The sequence below is a fragment of the Sapajus apella genome, unplaced genomic scaffold, assembly GCF_009761245.1.
Source record: "Sapajus apella isolate SASKATOON/1434 unplaced genomic scaffold, GSC_monkey_1.0 scaffold103, whole genome shotgun sequence".
NCBI classification, from domain to species: Eukaryota; Metazoa; Chordata; class Mammalia; order Primates; family Cebidae; genus Sapajus; species Sapajus apella.
In genome coordinates, this window is record NW_022437043.1 from 6,117,606 (window position 1) to 6,139,837 (window position 22,232).

The 22,232-nt window shown below is 50.8% G+C and overlaps 2 protein-coding genes across 5 annotated transcripts in view; both read right to left on the reverse strand.

Moving 5' to 3' along the window:
• Positions 1-8,014, reverse strand: part of SYP (synaptophysin) — a 12,861-nt gene extending 4,847 nt beyond the window's left edge. Inside the window, exons 1-5 of the mRNA XM_032258667.1 lie at positions 7,908-8,014; positions 6,700-6,765; positions 5,479-5,603; positions 2,175-2,370; positions 1,261-1,452 (exon numbers count right to left, since the gene is read on the reverse strand). Of these exons, the coding sequence (XP_032114558.1) occupies positions 1,261-1,452; positions 2,175-2,370; positions 5,479-5,603; positions 6,700-6,765; positions 7,908-7,943 (615 nt within the window). The 5' untranslated portion in view covers positions 7,944-8,014. The remainder of the gene's footprint in view (positions 1-1,260; positions 1,453-2,174; positions 2,371-5,478; positions 5,604-6,699; positions 6,766-7,907) is intronic.
• A 5,876-nt stretch (positions 8,015-13,890) lies between these two features.
• The window catches only part of CACNA1F (calcium voltage-gated channel subunit alpha1 F), a 27,759-nt gene continuing 19,417 nt past the window's right edge, over positions 13,891-22,232 (reverse strand). For 2 of the 4 annotated variants that reach the window (XM_032258670.1, XM_032258669.1), the window contains 16 exons: positions 21,948-22,076; positions 21,528-21,593; positions 21,186-21,277; positions 20,600-20,759; positions 20,246-20,373; positions 19,871-19,967; positions 19,582-19,684; positions 19,231-19,332; positions 18,919-19,049; positions 18,550-18,681; positions 17,804-17,973; positions 15,930-16,037; positions 15,688-15,815; positions 15,471-15,583; positions 14,600-14,797; positions 14,047-14,351 (listed from right to left, as the gene is read on the reverse strand). In XM_032258670.1, the coding sequence (XP_032114561.1) occupies positions 14,121-14,351; positions 14,600-14,797; positions 15,471-15,583; positions 15,688-15,815; positions 15,930-16,037; positions 17,804-17,973; positions 18,550-18,681; positions 18,919-19,049; positions 19,231-19,332; positions 19,582-19,684; positions 19,871-19,967; positions 20,246-20,373; positions 20,600-20,759; positions 21,186-21,277; positions 21,528-21,593; positions 21,948-22,076 (2,088 nt within the window). In that variant the 3' untranslated portion in view covers positions 14,047-14,120. Of the gene's footprint in view, positions 14,352-14,599; positions 14,798-15,470; positions 15,584-15,687; positions 15,816-15,929; positions 16,038-17,803; positions 17,974-18,549; positions 18,682-18,918; positions 19,050-19,230; positions 19,333-19,581; positions 19,685-19,870; positions 19,968-20,245; positions 20,374-20,599; positions 20,760-21,185; positions 21,278-21,527; positions 21,594-21,947; positions 22,077-22,232 lie in introns of those variants that run through there. The other 2 variants (XR_004262794.1, XM_032258671.1) reach the window with 2 other exon arrangements.

Genomic DNA, 22,232 nt, shown 5'->3' on the forward strand with positions numbered 1-22,232 from the left:
TGGGATTACAGGCATGTGCCACCATGCCTGGCTAATTTTGTATTTTTAGTAGAGACAGGGTTTCTCCATGTTGGTCTTGAACTACCGACTTCAGGTGATCAGCCTGCCTCGGCCTCTGAAAGTGCTGGGATTACAGGCGTGAGCCACCGCACCCGGCCACATAAAGTCATTTTAAGATATAAAACACTTTATGTACCTTTCCCTATATGCTATGCTCTTCTAAGAGCTTTACATGTTATTAGTTCACTTAAAATTCAGTTTTGGACAGGAAGTAATATTTCCATTTTATAGTTGAGGAAACTGAGGCCTTAGAGGTGAAGTTACCTGAAGTCTCAAATCCAGCAAATGACAAGAAAGAAAAGTTGTAATCTGGCCAGGTGCAGTGGCTCACGCCTGTAATCCCAGCACTTTGGGAGGCTGAGGCGGGCAGATGACGAGGTCAAGAAATCAAGACCATCCTGGCCAACATGGTGAAATCCTGTCTCTACTAAAAATACAAAAATTAGCTGGGTGTGGTGGTGCACGCCTGTAGTCCCAGTTACTCGGGAGGCTGAGGCAGGAGAATCACTTGAACCCAGGAGTCGGAGGTTGCAGTGAGTGGAGATTGCACCACTGCACTCCAGCCTGGTGACAGAGTGAGACTCCATCCCCCCCAAAAAAAGAAAAGTTGTAATTTTAGCATCTTAGCATCTGTAACCCTTGTATACGACTACCTTGTGCTAGGCTCTTTTCTGAGCACTCCGTATTATTAGTTCACTAAATACTCAACTTTGGAGCAGGACCTATTAGTCTTCGATTATATGCTCAACTGAACTCTGAGAGACTGTGACTAGTTTCAGGTCTGGGAGCTTGCAAGAGTAGAGCTGGGAAGTGAACTCAGACAGTCTGACTCCAGCCAGTAGGGGGCATCCAAGTGGGGAAACATTTCAAGTTTTTCCTTCATTTTACACATTAGGAAACTGAGGTCCCAAGAGGGTGCTGAGTTGCCAGAAATTCCACATGACTAGGCTGGGTCTGGGATCCCGGTCTTTTAAACCTAATCTGGACAGAAGCTCTCATGTTCCCCCTTTCGGGGCAGTCTGTGGTGTCACAGTGGTTGCAATTGGTTGCTCATCCTTCAATGCTGCTGTTGGCATGCCTTCTCCAGGGACGCCCCTTGGATCTCCCTCGACTCTCCTCTTATTATCCCACTCCACCACTCCCCATGCTGGACTGGACTACTTTCCAGTCTCCCTCCTCCAGCCGGCACCCAGGGCTTACCACTGAGGTGTTGAGTCCCGAGGTCACAGGATCTCTCAGCTCCTTGCATGTGTTCCCTGTCTGGCGGCAGACAGGCATCTCCTTGATAATGTTCTCTGGGTCTGTGGCCATCTTCACGTCTGACAGCCCCTTGGCCCATGCTGATGAGCTAACTAGCCACATGAAGGCGAACACAGCCGTGGCCAGAAAGTCCTAAGGCAAGCAGGGGTGAGGAAGACGGCACTGTGAGTGGACTGCTTCACACTAGGCCCTGGGGCCTCCTCAGATCACAGGCTTTCTTGGTGGGGGTGGTCCCCCAGAAGAGGCCTGTGTCTCCCCTGCCTTTTCAGCTCTCAAGCCCACAACACTTTCACCTGAAGGTGGCCCTCCCAGCTTGGGCTTGTGTGTGTACATGACACAGAGGATGTGGGAGTGTGATTGTGTTATGTGGCTGTGGGTGTCGGGGGGAGGCGGACTCTGTGGGATGATTTCCGAATCTGTGAAAAGTAATGTGTCTTTCCACTTTTATCTGCATGTGGGAATTTTTGTCATTTTGTGTCTAGGCTGAGGGTGTGTGAGTACAGCGGTGTAGGAATCAGTGTGTCTGTGTGGCATGACGACATGCATGACTGTCACAGTGAACCTCTGTGGGCCCCTTCCTTTGATCTAGGCTGTGTGGTTGTGTGAGAGCGGGAAGGTTCTCAGGTATGGGCCTGTCTGGGATTCTGCATGGGCTGTATGTCTCCGTGACTCTATGACTCTGTGTCCCTGATGCTTGGTGTGGACTCATAGCAGCGGCAGCTATATGTGTGGCTGTTATGGTGGCTCTTTGCATGTGGGCCTGCCTGAGATTTTGTGTGGTCTGTGAGCATGGCTGTTTCCCTGAGGTCCCGTGTCCCCATGGTCCCTACATGCAAGTGGCTGTGGGGACTCACCATCATGGGGCCTTTGTTGTTCTCTCGGTACTTGTTCTGCAGGAAGATGTAGGTGGCCAGAGCCCCCATGGAGTAGAGGAAGGCAAACACGGCCACGGTGACAAAGAATTCGGCTGACGAGGAGTAGTCCCCAACTAAGAAGACCTTGGTGGTGCCCCCTCGGCAGGTGGGTGCATCAAAGTACACTTGGTGCAGCCTGTAGACAGAGGTGGGCAGGTGTGGCCCAGCCCCTAAGAACCCCCTCAACCCTCCAGCCCAGTCATGGGTCTCCCTGATTCTGACAAGGCCCCAGGAGGAGGAAATAACCATTCATCGAGCACCTACTGTGTACCAGTCACATTTCATTAATTGCTCAAAACATCCTGGTGAGATAGGTGTTATTCGTCCCTCACTCGCAACTCAAGCACCCTGGCCTCTAGATTATTTGTAGAACTTGCCAGGCATCCTCCCGCCCCAGGATCTTTGTTTGCACTGGCTGTTCCCTTTACCAGGAATGCTCTTCTCTAGATAGCTTCGGGTCTTTCTCACTCATCTCCTTGAAGCTTTGCTCAACTGTCACCTTCTCAGTGAGACCTTCCCTGATCTCCCTACTTAAAATTAAATGGAACCATTCTCTTAACCAGCACTCCTTAGGCTGCTTCCTTCCTTGCACCACCTCTAGTAGTGGTCCCTATCTGACATATCATGTATTTTATTTTATTTTTATTTATTTATTTTTTTGAGATAGTGTCTCTCTCTGTCACCCAAGCTGGAGTGCAATGGCTCAATCTTGGCTCATTGTAACCTCTGCCCCCCAGGTTCAAATGATTCTCCTGCCTCAGTCTCCCAAGTACCTGGGATTACAGGTGTGCACCACCGCGCCTGGCTAATTTTTGTAGTTTTTAGTAGAGACGGGGTTTCACCATCTAGTCAGGCTGGTCTTGAACTCCCGACCTCATGATCCACCTGCCTCAGCCTCCCAAAGTGTTGGGATTATAGGCGTGAGCCACCGTGCCCGGCCTGTATTTTATTTTTTTTAATCTTGGTTTTGACTGTAACTACAAGAGGGCAGGGCATTTTCCTCTGTTTTCATCGCTGTATCTCCATGACCTGGAACAGTGCTGGCACCTAGCAGGTGCTCAAGAAATGTTTATCAAATGAAATGTACAGAGGTGGAAACAGAGGCTCAGGGAAGTGCATTAACTTGCCTAAAGTCACACAGCTGGCAAGGGAATGTCAGAGTTGGGATCTGAACCTTGTTTTTTCCCTACCTCTTGTTGACTCCTCTCCCCCACCCCAGTTCAGGTCCCCGAGAGAAAAAAATGTATGAGTAGCAGAGGGTAGCCCAGTGACTAGACAATAGGAAAAGACAGACAGAAAGGAGGGTAAAGGGATCTTGGAACAGGGTATGTGTATGTGAGGGAAGAGGGGAGGTGTCCTGGGAGTAAGGCCTTTCCTGTGGTGTGATGGAGGAGAGGTGGGGGCTATGGAAAGAAAGTGTCTGTGGGGAGAAGTACTGGAGTACGGTCTCAGGTTGGAGGCCAGGATCCTGAGACTGAGCAAATGGTGCCAATGCCCTTGTGTAGCAAAGGCCCTGATGGAAGAGGCTTGCACTTATTAATCACCTACTAAGCACTTTACATAATTGTCTCATTTAATGACAGCTTCCAGCAGTTCTCTAAAGCAGGCATTATTGTTTTTTTTCTTTTTCAATTTCCTTCCAGTACACGTTCTCATCTAAAAAGCAGGCATTATTATACCCTTTTTACAGATGAATCAACAGAGGCTTAGCAAGGTTGTTACTTGCCCAAGGTTGTACAGCTCCTAAGTGATGGAGCTAGGAGTTGCATCTGGATTTGAGTTTCTGTTTCTAGTGGTCTGGGTCAGGAGAGGGGGTCCCTGAGAGGGAGTGAGAGGTCTTTGGGTATCAGGGCAGTCTGGGGGAATTTGCTCAGGGGGAAGGGCAAAGACTTTTTCTGGGGGACCTGTGGGTTAGAGCCTTAGAACCCACAGTTCTAGACATGGGAGACATGGGGAGGGGGCACAGGGGATGATTGTGGTCTTGTGGATCCCCAAAGGCCGGCTGTAAGCAGTGTCCCATGCTGCCAGCTCCCCCTCCTTCCCCAAACTCTCTTCTCCCTTGCCTCTATGGACTCATGGATACCTGGCTGCCCCTCTGCCTCTCACGTCACACTTTCCTGGCACCTGCTCTCTTTTCCATCATTGCTCAGGGCCTGTGCTAGGTTTTCCTCTATTTGCACTCTTCCCCCCACTGGGTGATCTCTTGAACCTACATTTACCCTCAGTGCTCAGAAACCCCCAGTTTCCAACTCAATCCCTGTCCTCTTTCCTGAGTCCCTTAAATTTATTTTACTTATTGAACAAACACTGATGGAGGACTTATTGTGTGCCAGGCACTGTGCCAAGCACCTGATGAGTATTAACTCATTGAACGCTAACCACGACCCTGTGAGGTAGATATCATTAGTATTCCCTTTTACAGATGAGGAAATTGAGACTCAGAGTAGTTATGTAATTTGGCCAAAGAGTGGGAGAGTCTCAGAAACCCGTACTGGGATTGTGTCTATGGGTCTCTGTCGTCCCACCCTGCAGGAGGTAAATATCATTGTGAGGGTAGCACCCATGCCAGCCGTGCTCGTTCTTGTGCACCTAGCACCCAGTGTAGTGCCTGGCACACAGTGTGAGCTCAATAAATGTCAGAATCGTTTAATTGGGTTTATTTTTTCCCTATATGTAAGCAGTGCCCCTCATTATTCTATTCTCTACCACAAAACCCTACATGAGGATCCCCTCCTTGAGTTTCTCTCAGTCTGCAATTATCCTCTTTGTTAATTTATTTGTTATAATGTAGGTTCCATGAAGGTAGGGAGTTGGGTCTGTTTTAGTGACTATCATGTTCCCAGCACTTTGAGTAGTACCTGATATACAATAGGTTCTCAAAAATGTGTATAGAATGAATGAATGGGGATTAAATAATAATATGGGCTCACATTAATTGAGCACCTACTGGGGTAAGGTATATATATACACCTGTCTTTTACTTTTGTATCTTGTTTATTGCCTGTCCCTTACCCCTTTGCTGGAACAGAGCCAGAAGGCCATGGCCTATGTCTGCCTTGCTCACCACATAGTCCTAGAGTCCAGAGCAGTGCCAGGTACAAGGCAGGTGCTCAGTGATCCCAGGGGATGTGGCCTCTTGAGGTGGAAGCTGGGCAGGAGCTACTGGGGGTGGGGGAAGTATTGGCCAGTTCCACCCTGCCCCTTCCTCTCCCAGGTCTGTTGGGTTCCCAGGGTGGGAGCACACCTGAAGGGGTACTCGAACTCGACCTCGATGCTGAGGTCACTCTCGGTCTTGTTGGCACAATCCACGCTCAGCTGGAGCTCCCCACTGTAGCTGCCGCATGTGGCAAAGGCGAAGATGGCGAAGACCTTGGGCAGCAGGGATGGGGATGGCCACAGTGAGCCTGTGTGCATGTGGGAGGGAGGTGCCCTCCTCTGGACAGATCGGGGGCCCAGCACAGGCAGCAGCAGATGGAGCAGTCCCCACCCCCACCCCCTAATCAGGGCTCATCGGGACCAAGGACAAGCTGATTACAAGGGTATGGCTGTCTCTTCCTGTTTCTCTCTCTGTCTCTGCCTCTCCATTCTGACCTCCCTCCTCTCTGTTTGTCTCTGTTGTTCTCTGTGTATCTCACTGTGTCTCTGTTTCTCTCGGTATCTCTGTTTCTCTATGTGTCTTTGTCTTTCTCAGATGTCTCTTTGTCTCTCTGTCTCTGATCTTTTCTGCCTCTGCCTATCCGATCTCTCAGTGTCTCTTTTTTTCTCTGTTTGTCTGTGTAAGTGTAGGCCTGTATGTCTGTGTCTTTCTGTTTCTTGGTCTGTTTGTCTCTGTCTCTCTGTTCTGTCTCTCACTCAGTCTCCAGATGGCTCTCTCTCTGTCTCCTTCTTGCTTCTCTCAGTGTGTTCGTTTCTCTTTTTTCTGAGTGTCTCTTTCTCTCAGTGTCTCTGTCTCCCTCACCGTTTTCTTGCCTCTCTCTGCGTCTGTTTCCTCTTTGCATCTCTGTTCTCTGTCTCCCTTTGTTTCTGTTTGTCTCTTCTCTCATCTCTCTCTACTCATCTCTATATCTCTTTTTTTCTCAGTATTTCCATCTCTCTGTCCCTCATTCCCTGTCTCTCATTCTCTCTGTCACCTTCACTGTCTCTGAGTTTCTCTGGCTTTGCATCTCTCACCCAGCATCTGCTACAGGCTCCACCTCCCCCACCCCTCCCTCACTTCAGGAGAGGAGGTAGGACGTCACAATCTCCCACTTCACGACGGGGGTACCCTCAGCCCTATGTGACGTCACAGCTCATCTGTTTTCTGGCTTCAAACCCCTGAAACCTCACCATGGGGCCCAATTTCCCCATCCCCCACAACCCCCACACTCATCCCTGTCTACCCGCCCCTACTCCACCCCTGCTCTTCTGGACCCCATAACCTCCCTCTCTCCCTGCACTCTCCCCCAACAGCCTGGACCACACTCACCCATTGCAGCACCTTCACAAAGCCGAGGGGCTCCTTGACCACCCGGAACTGACCCCCAGCCACCAGCTGAGGAGAGAAACAGTGGGGAAAGGGTGGGGTTGTTGGAGGTAGAGAGGGAGGTGAGGTGCAAGGCTGCCAGTTAATGACCCCTGAGGATGGAGCTTGTGACCTCAGGGAGGGAGTGAGAAGGAGAAAGTGACACCTTGGGGAAGGTGTGAGTCCCAGGGTCTCTGAGAGAAGACCCCCGGGGTCCAAGGACTGATGGGGAGGTCTGAAGAAATGGCGAGTCAGATGACAGAGGAGGTCGGGGGTGAGGAAGATGGGGATGAGGTCAGGACTAGTTACGGAGAGGGAGCAGGTCTGAAATGTAAAGGCGAGTCAGATGGGGAAGGGGTTCGGGTGGAGAGTGGGGATGGAGTTGGGTGCATTCGGGTGGGGGGGTCGTGATGGCGAAGGTGAGTCATAACAGGGCAGGAGTCCGTTTGGCTGGGGTGGGGGAAGGGGCTGCAGCGGTAAAGGTGTGTCAGATGACAGTGGTGGTGGAGGTCTGAAATGATGGGGATGGGGAATGGTTGGGACTGGTTGGGGGGTGAATTTCTGAGGTGGCCAAGGAGAGAGAGACGGTGGAGAGGGTCTGGACTGATTAAGGTGGGGGAGGGCTGGGACATGGCTTCAGTAGCTATGTGTTGGGGATGAGGAGACTGGGGATTTTGGAGGGAGCAAAACCGGATTGTCCCTTAGGTCTGCTCTGGGGGAAGGGGTGGTCGCCTATGGGGATACGGTCTGTTTGGGAGGGGCGGTTGCCAGCCCTCTCCCCCACCCCCGCCCCCACACCTTCTGTCGCTCTATTTCCTAGCTTATCCGCAGCCCCCCCCAACTTCCTTCCAGTCTCCGCTCCCCTTGTCCCTTGCCCTCACTCCAGCCCTCAGGCCCCTCTTTCTCCCCTCGCGCTCTCCAGGAGTGAGCTGGGCTCCAGGGGCCCCCCGCTGCGGCAGTGAGGATGGCCCTCGCTGCGGCAAAGAGCGCGCTCCTTTTCTCCATCTCCCCCTTCCTCCCCTTCGCCTGCCGCAGACCCCCAGCCCCAGAGCCAAGGACCAGGTCTCCGCTGCCAGATCCTGGCTACTACCTCCCAGAGTCGGCGGGCCAGAGCTACCCGGCCCGGGCAGCCGGGCCGCGGCGGGCTCTGTCCACGGTGCTGGAGCGCGTACCTGATTCACCACGTCCATGTCTGCCAGCAGCAGCATCAGCAATGCAGGGGGCGGGAGGCGCCTGCTAGCAAGGGCGGCGCGGGGCGCGGCGGGGGCGGTGTCGCTCGTTGGAACAGCCCAGGCGGCTGCAGCCCCGCCCCTCGTAACCCCTCCTCGCTCGCCGCGCGCCTGCGCACAGCGGGTTATACCACGGTCTTCACTGGCGCCATTCCGGCCTAGAGGCTGGAGCCACGAGAGCGTGTCGCGAATATGCCTTGGGAAAACACAGCTCGAGGGCTCAGGAGAAGAGACCTCCCCGCTGGGTCCTACAGTGTGACAACTTTGCCATGCCCTTTTCTGAATTTGTTAAACGTGTTCTCTCATTTAGTGCTTACCGAAGTCCTATGTTGTAGGGACTATGAGGCCATTTTTCCAGATGAGGCAAATGAGTCCCCAGAGAGGTTAAGTGACTCGCACAAGGTCAGCCAGCTGGTAGCTGGCAGTGCCCATAGTCCCTGCAGTTTTAACGCGGTTAAGGTCTTCCAGATTCCTTTTTCTTTCTTTCTTTTTTTTTTAAGATGGGGTTTCACCATGATGGCCAGGCTGGTCTTGAACTCCTGACCTCAGGTGATTCACCCACCTCGGTCTCCCAAAGTGCTAGGATTACAGGCGTGAGCCACCGCACCTGGTCCAGATTCCTTTTTCATAGTCTGCATTTTAAGCACATCCTAAAACCCTCTCCTTCCCTCTTCTAACCATTTACCTTATTTCTCTTTTCCTCTTTGTCAAATTAATGCCTACTCTAACTCTATCACTTTACCTGCTATTTATTCCTTACCTCTCTCTTAATCGGAATAACCCTCCTTCAAGCAAGTGAAACTAGGCCCATTAAGGTCAACAGTGATGGCCATGATGCAAAATCCAAAATACAGTTGGGGCTTAAGATACTCAAATTCGGCTGGGGTGCAGTGGCTCATGCATGTAATCCCAGCACTTTGGGAGGCTGAGGGGAGCGGATCACTTGAAATCAGGAGTTTGAGACTAGCCTGGCCAACATGGTAAAACCCCATCTCTACTGAAAATACAAAAATTAGCTGGATGTGATGGTGGACGCCTGTAATTCCAGTTACTCAGGAGGCTGAGGCAGGAGAATCGCTTGAACCCGGGACGCGGAGGTTGCAGTGAGCCGAGATTGCACCGCTGCACTCCAGCCTGGGCAACAGAGCGAGATTCCATCTCAAAAACAAAACAAACAAACAAAAACTACTGAGATACTGTTTTTCATCTTTGAGGGTAATATCAAAAAGTTTGATAATGTTCCATATTGGTAGGTTGGCCAGAAACAAGCATTCTCATAAATCGCCTGTGGAAGTTTCATTGGTGTAACCTGTGTAGAAGGTGATTGGGCAAAATATAAAAAAGTAACAAACTCATTTAGTGTTTGGTTCAGCTTTGTACTTCTAGGAATTTATCTTACAGATAGACTCATACATGTGCTAAAAGATGTATGTATAAGATGATACAGGATTAGGCTATTTATTTTAATTAATTAATTAATTTATTTTTGAGACAGAGTCTTGCTTGTTGCCCAGGCTGGAGTGCAGTGGTGAGATCTCAGCTCACTGCAACCTCTGCCTCCTGGGTTCAAGCAATTCTTCCTGCCTCATCCTCTGGAATAGCTGGGATTAAAAGCACCCGCCACCTTGCTCAGCTAATTTTTTTTTTTTTTTTGTATTTTTAGTAGAGACGAGTTTTGCCATATTGGCTAGGCTGGTCACAAACTCCTGATCTCATGTGATCCACCCACCTTGGCCTCCCAAAGTTCTGGGATTACAGGTATGAGCCACCATGCTGGGCCAGGGCTGTTTATAATAGGATAAAGAATGTGGCCGGGCGCGGTGGCTCAAGCCTGTAATCCCAGCACTTTGGGAGGCTGAGGCGGGTGGATCACGAGGTCAAAAGATCGAGACCATCCTGGTCAACATGGTGAAACCCCGTCTCAACTAAAAATACAAAAAATTAGCTGGGCATGGTGGCGCGTGCCTGTAATCCCAGCTACTCAGGAGGCTGAGGCAGGAGAATTGCCTGAACCCAGGAGACGGAGGTTGCGGTGAGCCGAGATCGCACCATTGCACTCCAGTCTGGGTAACAAGAGCGAAACTCTGTCTCAAAAAAGAATGTGTCTGGGCGTGGTGGTTCACGCTTGTAATCCCAGCACTTTGGGAGGCTGAGGCGGGCAGATCACCTGAGGCTGGAAGTTTGAGACCAGCCTGACCAACACGGAGAAACCCCATCTCTACTAAAAATACAAAATTTGCAGAGCATGGTGGTACATGCCTATAACCCAGGTACTCGGGAGGCTGAGGCGGAAGAATTGCTTGAACCTGGGAGGCAGAGGTTGCGGTGAGGTGAGATTTCACCATTGCACTCCAGCCTGGACAACAAGAGCGAAACTCAGTCTCAAAAAAAAAAAAAAAAAAAAAAAAAAAAAAAAAAAAAAAAAAAATTGCTGGTAGCCTGTTTAAATAAACTCTGATACTATGTCGCTGTCATTATAATAACATGGAGCTGTGGAATGATTGCCAAGGTATTTAGTTAAGTAAAAAATGCAAGATGCCAAGCTGTGTGGGAATTGTATACAAAGAGAAGAGAAGGGTTATATCACACAGAGAATAGCTAACATTTAAATTGTGGCTGTTTTCTTTTAAGTACTGTTTAGAGAACTTTGCCTGTATTACTCACTTAAATTCTCACTGTACCCCTATGGGACAGGTATGACAACTATCTTCATTTTACAGCTGAATAAACTAAGAGTCAGAGAGGAATTTTCCTAAGTTCACACAGCTGGTACATGGTAGAACCAGGATATAAACCCAGGAAGTCTGGCTCCAGCACCTGTTACTCTTAGCCACTGTGCTAACTTATCAGTACACCATCTTTATTTTTCAGCACACCATCTTATATGTCTATAAAAGACACTTGATAACACTATTTGCTTCCAGAGGGTAGGGAAACTTTTCACTTTATACCCCTTTGTACCTTTTGAGACTCTGTCTCAAAAAAATATGTAATAAAAAATAAATGGCCTGGTAGTATATCATTGTAGGGAGCCAGAGTAGCCCACCCCCTCTAGGGGTATCAGCAGCAAGGCTGCTGTGAACTTTGGTTGAACTTCAGAAAAGTGAAACCGCAGTAGGAGAATGTGTATGTCTCAAAGAAGAACAAACAGGCCTAAAAAGAGATAACCAGCTTTTACTAACCTTGCTGCAAGGTAGTTTTTAGCTAAAGTATGTTAACTGAAGTATAAAAATAATAACCACAGGCTGTTCTAAGTAACTGCACCCTCCCTCTGCTATGTGCTTTGTAAACATATAAAATAAAGTACACTAAAACAGGTCAAGGCCAAAAAAACTAACATCCTCACCTCTCAAACCACCTGGCCCAGCTTTCTCTATGTCTGTGTCTGTGTCTTTCTTTATCCCCCACCATTCCCTCTTGGGTCTTTAAATCCTTGTGCAGCGCTGAATGCAGCACACACCAGATATCATCTTATACATCTTTCAGCACATGTATGAGTCTATCTGTAAGATAAATTCCTAGAAGTATGAAACTGAACCAAATGGTGAATGAATTTATTTTTCTAGATTTTGCCCAATTGCCTTCTACACAGGTTATACCAATGAAACTTCCACAGGCGATTTATGAGAATGCTTGTTTCTGGCCAACCTACCAATATGGAACATTATCAAACTTTTCGATACTCACCACCCTGAAAGATGGAAAACAGTATCTCAGTAGTTTCTTGTTTTGCTTTGTTTTTGAGACAGTCTCACTCTGTCACCCAAGCTGGGGCGCAGTGGTGCAATCTCAGTTCACTGCAACTTCTGCCTCCTGGGTTCAAGTGATTCTCCTGCTTCAGCCTCCTGAGTAGCTGGGATTACAGGCACATGCCACCATGTCCAGCTAATATTTACTTTTTTTGTATTTTTAGTAGAGATGGGGTTTTACCATGTTGGCCACGCTAGTTGTAAACTCCTGACCCCAAGTGATCCACTGTCTGCCTCGGCCTCCCAAAGTGCTAGGATTACAGGTGTGAGCCACTGCACCCAGCCTACTTTTTGAATTTTGAAACTTCTGATTAAATATATATTTCTTTCTTTCTTTTCTTTTTTTTTTTTGAGACAGGGTCTCCCTGTGTTGCCCAGGCTGGAGTGCGGTGTCATGAGTATGGCTCACTGCAGCCTCCACCTCCTGGGCTCGAGTGATCCTCCTACCTCAGCTGCCTGTGTATCTGACCATAGGTGTGAGCCACCATGCCCAGCTAATTTTTTTTTATTTTTTCTTGTAGAGACGAGGTCTCACTTTGTTGCTCAGGCTGGTCTTGAACTCCTGGGCTCAAGTGATCCTCTCGTCTCAGCCTCCCAAAGTGCTAGAATTATGGGCATGAGTGACCATGCCCAGCCCAATACCTGTTCTTTTAAACATGAAAATTCATACAAATATGTAATGGATACTTCCCAGTTACCTTATTGAGGGAAGCAGTAGACAGGAGGGGTTAAAAGCATGGATCTTGGCATCGAAGTGCTTAAATTTGAATCCCACCTCTGATATTTCTTCTTGTTTGACCTTGGACAAGTAAGATGATTTAAATGGTACCCATAAGGTTGTTGCACTGATTCAACGAGATAATCACTGTAATGCACTTAGCACAGGGCCCAATAAATGGTTCGTTTTACCTCCCACACATCGCTGGAATCCACTCACTTCTCACCAGCTCCTCTGCCACCTCCCCTGGCTAAGGCGACCATCGTTCCTGCCAATTTTAGCATCTCCAGTCTCTTCCCCCTCCCTTCTGTTTTCAGCACAGCCGTCAGAGCATCTATTTAAAATGCAATGTTAACTATGTCACTACCCTACTCAGATCCCTCCCATGGCTCCCCACTGCTTATAGGAAAAATCCCAGAGTTTGGGGCCTGGCATTCAAGGCTCCGCCTGATCTGGCCTCAGTGGCTTCTCCCACTTCATCCATCAACAGTCTCCCTTCACTCTCTATGCCCTGCCCATGACTTGCTGTTCCCACCAATCTCCAGCCCAGCCACTTCAAGCCTTTCTTTCAAGGCCTAATGTAACTCGATGTTCTCATTCATAGTCTCCAATTCTAGCTTCCCTCAAATTTCAGTTCTGGCTTGATTGGCACAAATTATACAAATGAGAAGCCCTTGCTCTGAGATCTGGGAAGAGGTCCTCCCCGCCTGGTGGTCTCATCCTGCACCACAGCCAAAGCTACTTTCAATTCCTCTGGAGTGGGGCTGACTCCCACTTTGGATGAGACCTGTCCCATGTTTCAGCCAGCTCAATTTGTCCTGAGGGAAGCCCAGACCCGGTGCCTGGCATGCAGTAAATGCCTGATAAGACTTCACTGAGCAAATACAACCCCAAAAGCTGGATGATGAGTAAAGCTGGGGCAAGAAGCAGAGAGGACCTCCGGGATCTGTGTGGGAGAAGAGTAGGTTACTCTTAGGTGGTCTCAGGAAAGCCAGGTGGGCCCTGAATGGGTTCCCTAGGGCTGGGAGTCCTGCCCTTTGCCGTCACCTATGTTGTCTACTGATGGATTTAGGGTTTCTTTTCTTTCTCATGCAGAAGGTGGGAGGTGGGAGACAGGGCGATCCCAACTCAGCTGCCCTAAAATTCCTGTTGCCGTCAGAGGACCCCTTTGCCTAAGACATGTCATCATATAACAGGCTGATTTCAACCTTCAGGCCTCTCCCCTGGCAGGACTCTCCCCTGGATTTCCTTGTCTGTTCCTTCTCATCCGTCTACCCTTCTTAGTTTGACCTGGCTCAGCCCTGGTGAAATCTCTGCCTTTCCTCCTCTCCGGATCCAAGCACCCGTCACACCCTCTCTCCCGCCTTTCCTCCATCTCTGTCCAGTGCCCTCCTCCTCCCTCTCCTCCACTCTGCCTCCAGCTTTTTTTGGCTGCTGTCTCTTCCTCCTCCTCCTCCTCCCTCCTTCCCTGACGCTGAATAATCAGGCCTGGCTGTCCTGGTTTCTGGAAATACCCGTGTGTGGGCAGTGGCTCAGGACTGGAACAGGGGATGGATGGATGGGGGCCCCTGGGCAGCCCCAGGCCCCCAGTTGCAAAGACGAGAAAATCCAGGGGTGTGGTCCATGCCTGTCTCCTGCTGGGGAGGGGAGGGCAGGAGGTTTATTGAGCAGTGGGGGAGGGGTGGGAATTCAGAGGGCATGGACACAGGCCATTTCGTCTCCCAAGTCCTCCTCGTCGAAGCGGGAGAGGATGGACTCCTCATCGCTATAGAGCGAGCTGGTCCCCTGTGCCAGCAGGTCACTGGCAGCACTGTCCATCTCATCCAGCGTCAGGCGACATGCATCTGCAATCTCCTGCTTGGCCAGGGCAACAAAGCGTGGGTCTCGAGCAAACAGGCCCAGACCCTCCGAGATGAGCACCTGGGGGCACAGGTGGAATCAGTGTCGACCGAGGGCCCAGTGTGCACAGAGGGTTCAATGTGGATAAATGACATGCCCATGAGGGCATGCAGGGAAGTCAGTGGGGGACAGCGGTGAGCAAAGGTCGTAGGGCAAAGGTATATCTACATGTACAATGAAGGACCTGGGGACTCCTTCCCCTCCTCCTCCAGCTCCCACCTTCTTCCCTTCTCCCCCATCCATCTTGTCTATATGCCCTCTGGACTCACAGCCTCCACCAAGCTGTCGGCGCTGCCCCTCTTGCCATGGCTGGGGTCGGAGTGGGTTCCAGGCACGTGCAGACAGGTGAAGGTGCGCAGTGGGCCACTGGATCTGCCGAGGTACCCCTCCCCCGCTGCCCCCTCTTCCACCAACAACAACGGGGCATACAGGAGCCGACCCCGCTGAGGTGGTGTGGCCCAGGAACCCTGAGCCAGAATAAACATCAGAGGGGCAGGGATGGATGAGAAGGGTATGAAGATCTAGGACTCACTCCTGTGCCTACTCCTTTTCCTCAATATACAACTGGAGTGAAACTGAATGGATGTAAGTCAGGCTTGAGTTTATTTATGTAAGAGCGCAGAAGGCCTGGGTTTAAATGTCAGCTCTGCCACTTACTAGTTGCATGATCTGGGATAAGCCTCTCTGGGTCTCAGTTTCCTCACAAGTACAGTGAGCGTTGTGTGCATTCATTCATATGTGTCCTGTTCTTCAGAAGGGCCTGAAGCCTGGAGCAGTAGCTCATGCCTGTAATATCAGCACTTTGGGAGGCTGAGACGAGCGGATCACCTGAGGTCAGGAGTTTGAGACCAGCCTGGCTAACATGCTGAAACCGTGTCTCTACTAAAAATACAAAAATTAGCTGGGCATGGTGGCGGGCAACTGTAATCCCAGCTACTTGGAAAGGTGAAGCAGGAGAATCGCTTGAACCCGGGAGGTGGAGGTTGCAGTGAGCCGAGATTGCCCCACTGCACTCCAGCCTGGGTGACAGAGCAAAACTCCATCTAAAAAAAAAAGAAGGGCCCGATGTACTGTGTTTGAGAAATTCAGCCTAGGTTGCCCCCACCTCTCCAGACCCCAGCACCACTTCCGCAGCTTCACCTGAGCCCTGCTGGGCCCTGAATTTCGCCCACGATGATAGGTGCCTGGGATGGGCAAATCCTCACAACTGCCCTGGCGCTGCAGACATTGGATGGTAAAGGAGGGCTTCCGACCTGGAGGTGGGTGGGGCACCAGGGGCAAATAGCAATGTCAGTGATTCCCCAGATCTCTGTCCTGCAGGCCCTTGGGGGCTCCTTGGATCCATCCCTGCTCTCACCTGCAGGCGTGGGGGGCAGCAGACGGCGGCGTGGTGCAAGGTGCCCATCCATGTATTTCTGAGCTCTGTGAGGTGGCAAAAGGACTGGGCACGGAGGAGTCCCTGCCTGCTCATCTATGTAGGAGAGCCTGTGTGGGTGGGAAGGCCAGGGATGAACTTGAGCAACAGTCTTCCCCTACTCAGTTCCCACCCCTCCCCCGCCCCAGCTCATGGGTTCATCCCATGTAGCATGGCCAGTATACCGATCGGGGACTTCCTCTTCCTCATCCTGCTTGTCTTGCCCTTTGGTTCCCTTGGGCTGAGAATTTCCTTCTTCTGGGATGGTGAAAATGAGAGCCCCAGAGCCTCTCCTGTGGAAAGTGAGGCACATTAGGCAGACCAGATCCCCCAATATGTGGTTCTGGGTCCCTGGTTCCACTCATCACATGCCCCAACCCCTACAGAAACACTGGGCTTTTGGATTTTTTTTTGTTGAGGACAAGTCACATGAAATTAACATTAACCATTTTAAAGTGACGATGGGCTTTTGTTTAACTGATGTTCATCTCATTGGAAGGACCCAAAGTTTCAAAAAAAATTAAAGTTGACCTGTTAGAGAGACAGCTTCAACACAAAACTGGGCATGTATTAAGAATGGGGGGAGCCTGTAAAAACTCAGCACTTTATTTTTTATTTCCATTTTTTTCTTTCTTTTTTTTTTTTTTGTAATTACCCACTCATGACATCTAATCATTTTTTTTTTTTTGAGATGGAGTTTCACTCTTGTTGCCCAGGCTGGAGTGCAATGGTGTGATCTCAGCTCACCGAAACCTACGCCTCCTGGGTTCAAGTGATTCTCCAGTCTCAGCCTCCTGACTAGCTGGGATTACAGGCATGCGCCACCATGCCCAGCTAATTTTGTATTTTTAGCAGACACAGGGTTTCTCCATGTTGGTCAGGCTGGTCTTGAACTCCCAACCTCAGGTGATCCGCCCGCCTTGGCCTCCCAAAGAGCTGAGATTACAGGCATGAGCCACCACACCCAGCCGTATTTCTATTTTTTATTTTCCAAGACAGGGTCTTACTCTGTCACTCAGGCTGGAGTGCAGCAGCTGAGTGATCTCAGCTCACTGCAGCCTCAACCTCCCAGGCTCAATTGATCCTCCCACCTCAGCCTCCCAAGTAGCTGGGACTACAGGCATGTGGCACCACACTGAGCTATTTTTTTTATTTTTTTATATGGACAGAGTCTCATTATGTTGTGCAGGCTGGTCTTATACTACTGGGCTCAAGCGATCCTCCCGCCTTGGCCTCCCAAAGTGCTGGGATTACCAGTGTGAGCCACTGTGCCTGGCCAAGCTATACACTCTATTATTTTTTTAAATTTTCATTTCATCTGCTTACGTATTGTCTAAAAGCTAGGTGCTTGGCATGCATAACCTCATTTCATCCTTTTATCCCTGTGAAGTGCTTTAGCATCCCCTTTATACAGGTGAGGAAACTGAGGCTTATAGAATGAAGTGACTAGGCCAGGCTTGGTGGCTCACGCCTGTAATCCCAGCACTTGGGAAACTGAGGCAGGCGGATCACCTGAGGTCAGGAGTTTGAGACCAGCCTGGCCAACATGGGGAAACCCCATCTCTACTAAACATACAAAAAAAAAAAAAATTAGCCATCATGGTGCACGCCTGTAATCCCAGCTACTCAGGAGGCTGAGGCAGGAGAATTGCTTGAACCTGGGAGGTGGAGGTTACAGAGAGCTGAAATCAAGCCATTGCGCTCCAACCTAGGCAACAGAGCAGGACTCTGTCTCAGGGAAAAAAAAAAAAAAAAAAGAAACGAAGTGGCTAGCCCAAGGTCACTTAGCAAATGGCAGAGCCAGGATTTGAACTGAAACTCTTGGTTTCACATAATGTGCTTTTTGCATTAAACCTTTGCATTGCCTTTCTCATATGAATGTCTTATCACCCTCTATTTTTACCTGAGCCCTTGAAACACCTCCACGCTTCCCAAATTTCTGCTCGAAGGCCTCGAGGCCCTCCCTACTACCACCCAACTTCCTGTCTCCTGAATTACCTCTATCCAGTGTCTAGTCTTTGCCTTCCCTCACAATCTACCTCCAGACACTTGACAATACCTGTAGGTGTGGGATCCAGCCTGGGATACACTGGGCTGACTGGAGGTGGGAGTCCCCCTGTCATCATCACTGGGCCCAAGGGAGAGTGAATCTGGAAGTCTGTCCCCGACAGGCATAGACACAGAAATCCTGGAGCCCCGGCGAGATGGGGGCTGGGAGACCATAGTTGCCTGTGGAGAGTCACAGGACTGAGTGTTGCATCCCCATTGTGGCTAAGTCATTTGGTCATATAGCATATCTCCCCCACAGGTCCATGAATGTGGGCCTTGCCCTCCAACAGCAGTGGTAAATATCAAATAAATAAATAAATATTTGTGATAGGGTCTTGTTCTGTCACCAGGCAGGGGTGCAGTGGCACAATCACAGCTCACTGTGGCCTCAACCTCCCAGGCTCAAGTGATCCTCCTGACTCAGCCTCACAAATAGCTGGGACCACCACTCCTGGCTACTTTAAAATTTTTTTTTGTAGAGAGGCGGTTTTACTGTGTTGCCAGGGCTGGTCTCGAACTCTGGGGTTCAAGAGATCCTCCCACCTTGGTCTCCCAAAGTGCTGGGATTATAGGCGTGAGCCACGGCTCCCGGCCTCACATATTTTTCTATTGCAGAGGGGGCTTCCCTGGTGGTGGGGCCGGGGGGGCGGGGGGCGGTGCGGGGGGCTTCTTCCCAGAAGCAGTGTCAAAATCACTCAGGGAATTGATGAAGTATTTTACAATCAAGTTCCTGGGAGAGTGAAAACTTGTCCTTACTCTGTTAGCTTCCAAGTCTTTCTCATCTTCCTGCTCCACTCCCTCCTGCCCCTCTTCCTCCTCCTCCTCCGTGTCACAGGTGAGGGCCTGGCGCATCTCAGGACCCAAGTTCTGCAGGCTCCGCAGACCAGCCTGTGGGGGTGAAGAAATAGGGAAGCAGGCAGTTCAGGGTTTGAACTTTCCTTCTCTGTTTTCTATGCAGGTGGGTAGGGTGGGGGAAGGAGTCCTTCAGCCACCCTGGCCGTCTGTGAGGCCTGGGGCCTCAGTTTCCTTATCTGTGACATGGGTTTCACAAGATCAAAATGGAGGTCAGCCTCAGCCACAGCACTGCCACATGTGCCCATTCACACCAGGCCCCGTCCCGAAGACCTGAAGGGCCGAGGAGGTGCTAGGGGCGGCCTCGTTGCCTAGTAGCCCCTTTTCTTTCCTCCGCCGGAATTTGCGGAAATAGTCCTGGATCAGAAATGTGGCGTAGAACTTGCCCACGGTGACCTCCTCCTCTAGAGGCAACGGATAGAAGGCAAGATCACACAGGGGTCCTCTGCCCCAGCCCGCCTCCCCACCTCCCTACCCACCAGCATGGACTTCCCTTCGCCCTCTGGCCAGCGCTGGTTTTGTGGTGGAGAGTGATCATCTGCCATGCAGAAGCTGGCGCAGGGAACAGGGGCGGGGATAGCTCACCGTCTGGTGGGGGAATGACCTCATCTAGCAGCTTCTGCTTCATCCGCTTCCAGATCTTTTTGATGACAATCCGCAGCTCCTGGTTAGCTTGCTCCAGGTTCCCTGCGTTGGAGGAGGATGTGGGGCATAAGCCAATAGGAAGAATCTCCACAGCTGCCCCCTCACTGTTGGGGGGGGGGCTTTGCAAGCTGCTACCGCAGATGCACACCGCCCCCATTGGAGGGGGGGAACAGACCTGGAGAATCCAGTCACCCATTTTGAGGTTCAGAGCTAGGAGTGGGGCCATCATTCAATGAGTTTGGTCCTTTTACCCTCCCCAGGGAGGATCCCACTCCTGCCCCTCCCCTACACCTTCTGTCTTGATCTTCAGGGATGTCCGAACCAGGGCAAAGAGTGTGGCGTTGAATGTCACCGTCCCATCTGAGTTGAGGGGCATGTTCATTGCCACAAGTCTCTGTGAACACCAGCGACATGAAACCCACTCTGGGAAAATGCCGGGTATGCAGGCACAAATGTTCAGGGGCAGAAACCTCTGAGGATACAACCAAACACCCCTTCCAACACAAGGCATATCCCTTCCCACCCTTGCCATGAGATAGACAGTCCTCTCAGGGGCCTAGGGGTGGACAGGTGCACAGACCTTGCAGGCCACTCGGTGTGGGCACAGCTTCCCGAATCCCAGAGGGGGCTGGATACGTCTCAGCAGGGCAACCACATCCAAGTGTTTGATGCGGCCCCTGGGGTAGGAGTGGAGGTGCCACTGGATTGGTGATATCCCCTCTAGCTCTTTCTCAAGGCCCGGTCAGCTCATCACTACCTCCCCCGACCAACACTCCAGAGCTTGCCAGGGAAGAATCGGAGGGCAGTCAGAGAGGGCAGAGGATGGGGCAGTGGAAACCTTGGGGCATCTATTGACTGGGTAATGAGATGTAGAGGTCAGAGGTTCTGGGGCTAAGGGATTGTGTAGGGCAGTGCATTGTCCCCTGGATTCTAGGTAAGGCGGTAGAGGGCATACTTGGCCCCAGGGTCATATTCAGACCAGATCCTCTTGAATTCATCAAGGTGATGGGGGCCCAGGATGGACCAATCTCTGGTGAGATAATCAAAGTTGTCCATGATCACAGCCACAAAGAGATTTATGATCTGTGGGGCAGTGAGTAGGGGAGCGGTTAGGTGAAGGGCAGAACAGCGTCATGGAGGGATGGTGGGAGGCTAGTGTGGGCTTATATGGTCACTGGGTCATGAGTCTGGGTTGATTTTGTCATTGGGCCAGTCACTCTGAAGATCTGGGCTGCCCACATCACACCCTTGAGCCCCTCAGGCCCAGCCCCCATGACAGTGGTGTTGGTTGTGAGGAAATGGTCCTCACCAGGAAGGCACAGAGCATGAAGAAGCTGATGAAATAAGCGATGGCAAAATTGCTACCACAGGTAAACTCTTCACCAGGGCCGAAGTCAGATTCAGGGTCACACCGACTTCCAGGAAGGCTGGCAAGCATTATCTCCTGCCATGCCTCACCGGTGGCACACCTGGCGGGGGTCACACAGGGATAGAATCCTGAAGGGGAGGCTATGAAGTCATGGCAAATGGAGTTATGGGAGGACTGGAGAGTGAGGAGATGACCTACTTCTCACAAGGGGCTACATCTGGCACAGATAATATTTCAATATTTTAACAGCCAGTGTGGCCATGTTGATGACAGTCGTGTTTGCATCTTACAAATGAGGCACTGAAACCTGAGAAGGGGATACGTCTTACAGCTAGAAAGAGAATGGCTGAGGCTAGAATATTCTAACAGACTCCTCACATCATAGCCAGGAAACATCTCGGGTTGTATGGAGCCCCATGCTGCCCTGTTATTCCCGTAGCTCAAGCAGTCTGGGACTCAGAGAGGGTGTGTAGGCACCCACGGGCATGCTGGAGATTCAGGTGGCAGGGGATTGTGTAGATATCACCTGAACAGAAGCAGCACAGCCTGTGGAAAGGTCTGGAAGTTGTTGTTTCGGTTTATCTGTGTGCCATCCTGAAGAGCCACCTTGCCGAACATCTGTGGACACACCAGGGCTATGTCAGTGAGGTGAACCCATGCCCCACCTATTTCACACCTAATACCTAAAGGAGCCTCATAACTCTGACAAACAGGGCATCACTGCTGATCTCATTTCACAGATGTGTAGATTAACCCAGGGCCATCCAGCTTGTCTGCCTATCCGCCACCCCTACTTTCGAGCTATTCCTACCCTATCCCCTGTCAGCAGAGGAGTGCCTAAGGGATGCCTCCTAGGGTTCCCACTTGCCTGCATGCCGATAACTGCGTAGATGAAGAATATCATTGCGATGAGAAGAGCCACATAGGGCAAGGCCTATAGGGATGGGGGAGGGTGGCAGAGAATAGATGCACAGGTTCAGGCAGAGAACTATAAGCCCCAGAATGCACTGCTTTCCCTGGCCTGGGCTTACTGGGAGTTGCAGTCCATCTCCAAAGTGCCCAGGACTGTGGTGTCTCTCAAATGTGAACATAATGTTAAGTAGATAAAGTCAGTGACGCCAGAGGTGTGTTGAGAATGGAGAGCCCAGAAAAGAGAGAAAATTGGAAATGATAATTTGGAAATGGGTATGGCATGCTGGGAGATGTAGTACTGAGGGTGGTAAAGGAGCAGGCTGAGATGTGTGAGATGGGGGCGGGGTAGGGTCAAAGGGATGGGGTAGGGGATTACCTGGAAGGACTTGATGAATGTCCAGAGCAATGTGCGGATTCCTTCACCCTTACTGAGAAGCTTGACCAGCCGCATGACTCGGAAGAGGCGAAAGAAGGTGATGGAAATTCGAGAGCTGTCTTCAGAGCTCTGGGGTGAGGGGTGCAGTAGGGATGATCGGTTTGCATTTACTCCAGCTATCTCCCTATCTCATGCTTTGGCTCTCCCAGTACCCAAATTACTCAGGTCCTAGGGTAATGGGGACGGGAGGGGACGGGAGGGGACGGGAGGGGACGGGAGGGGACG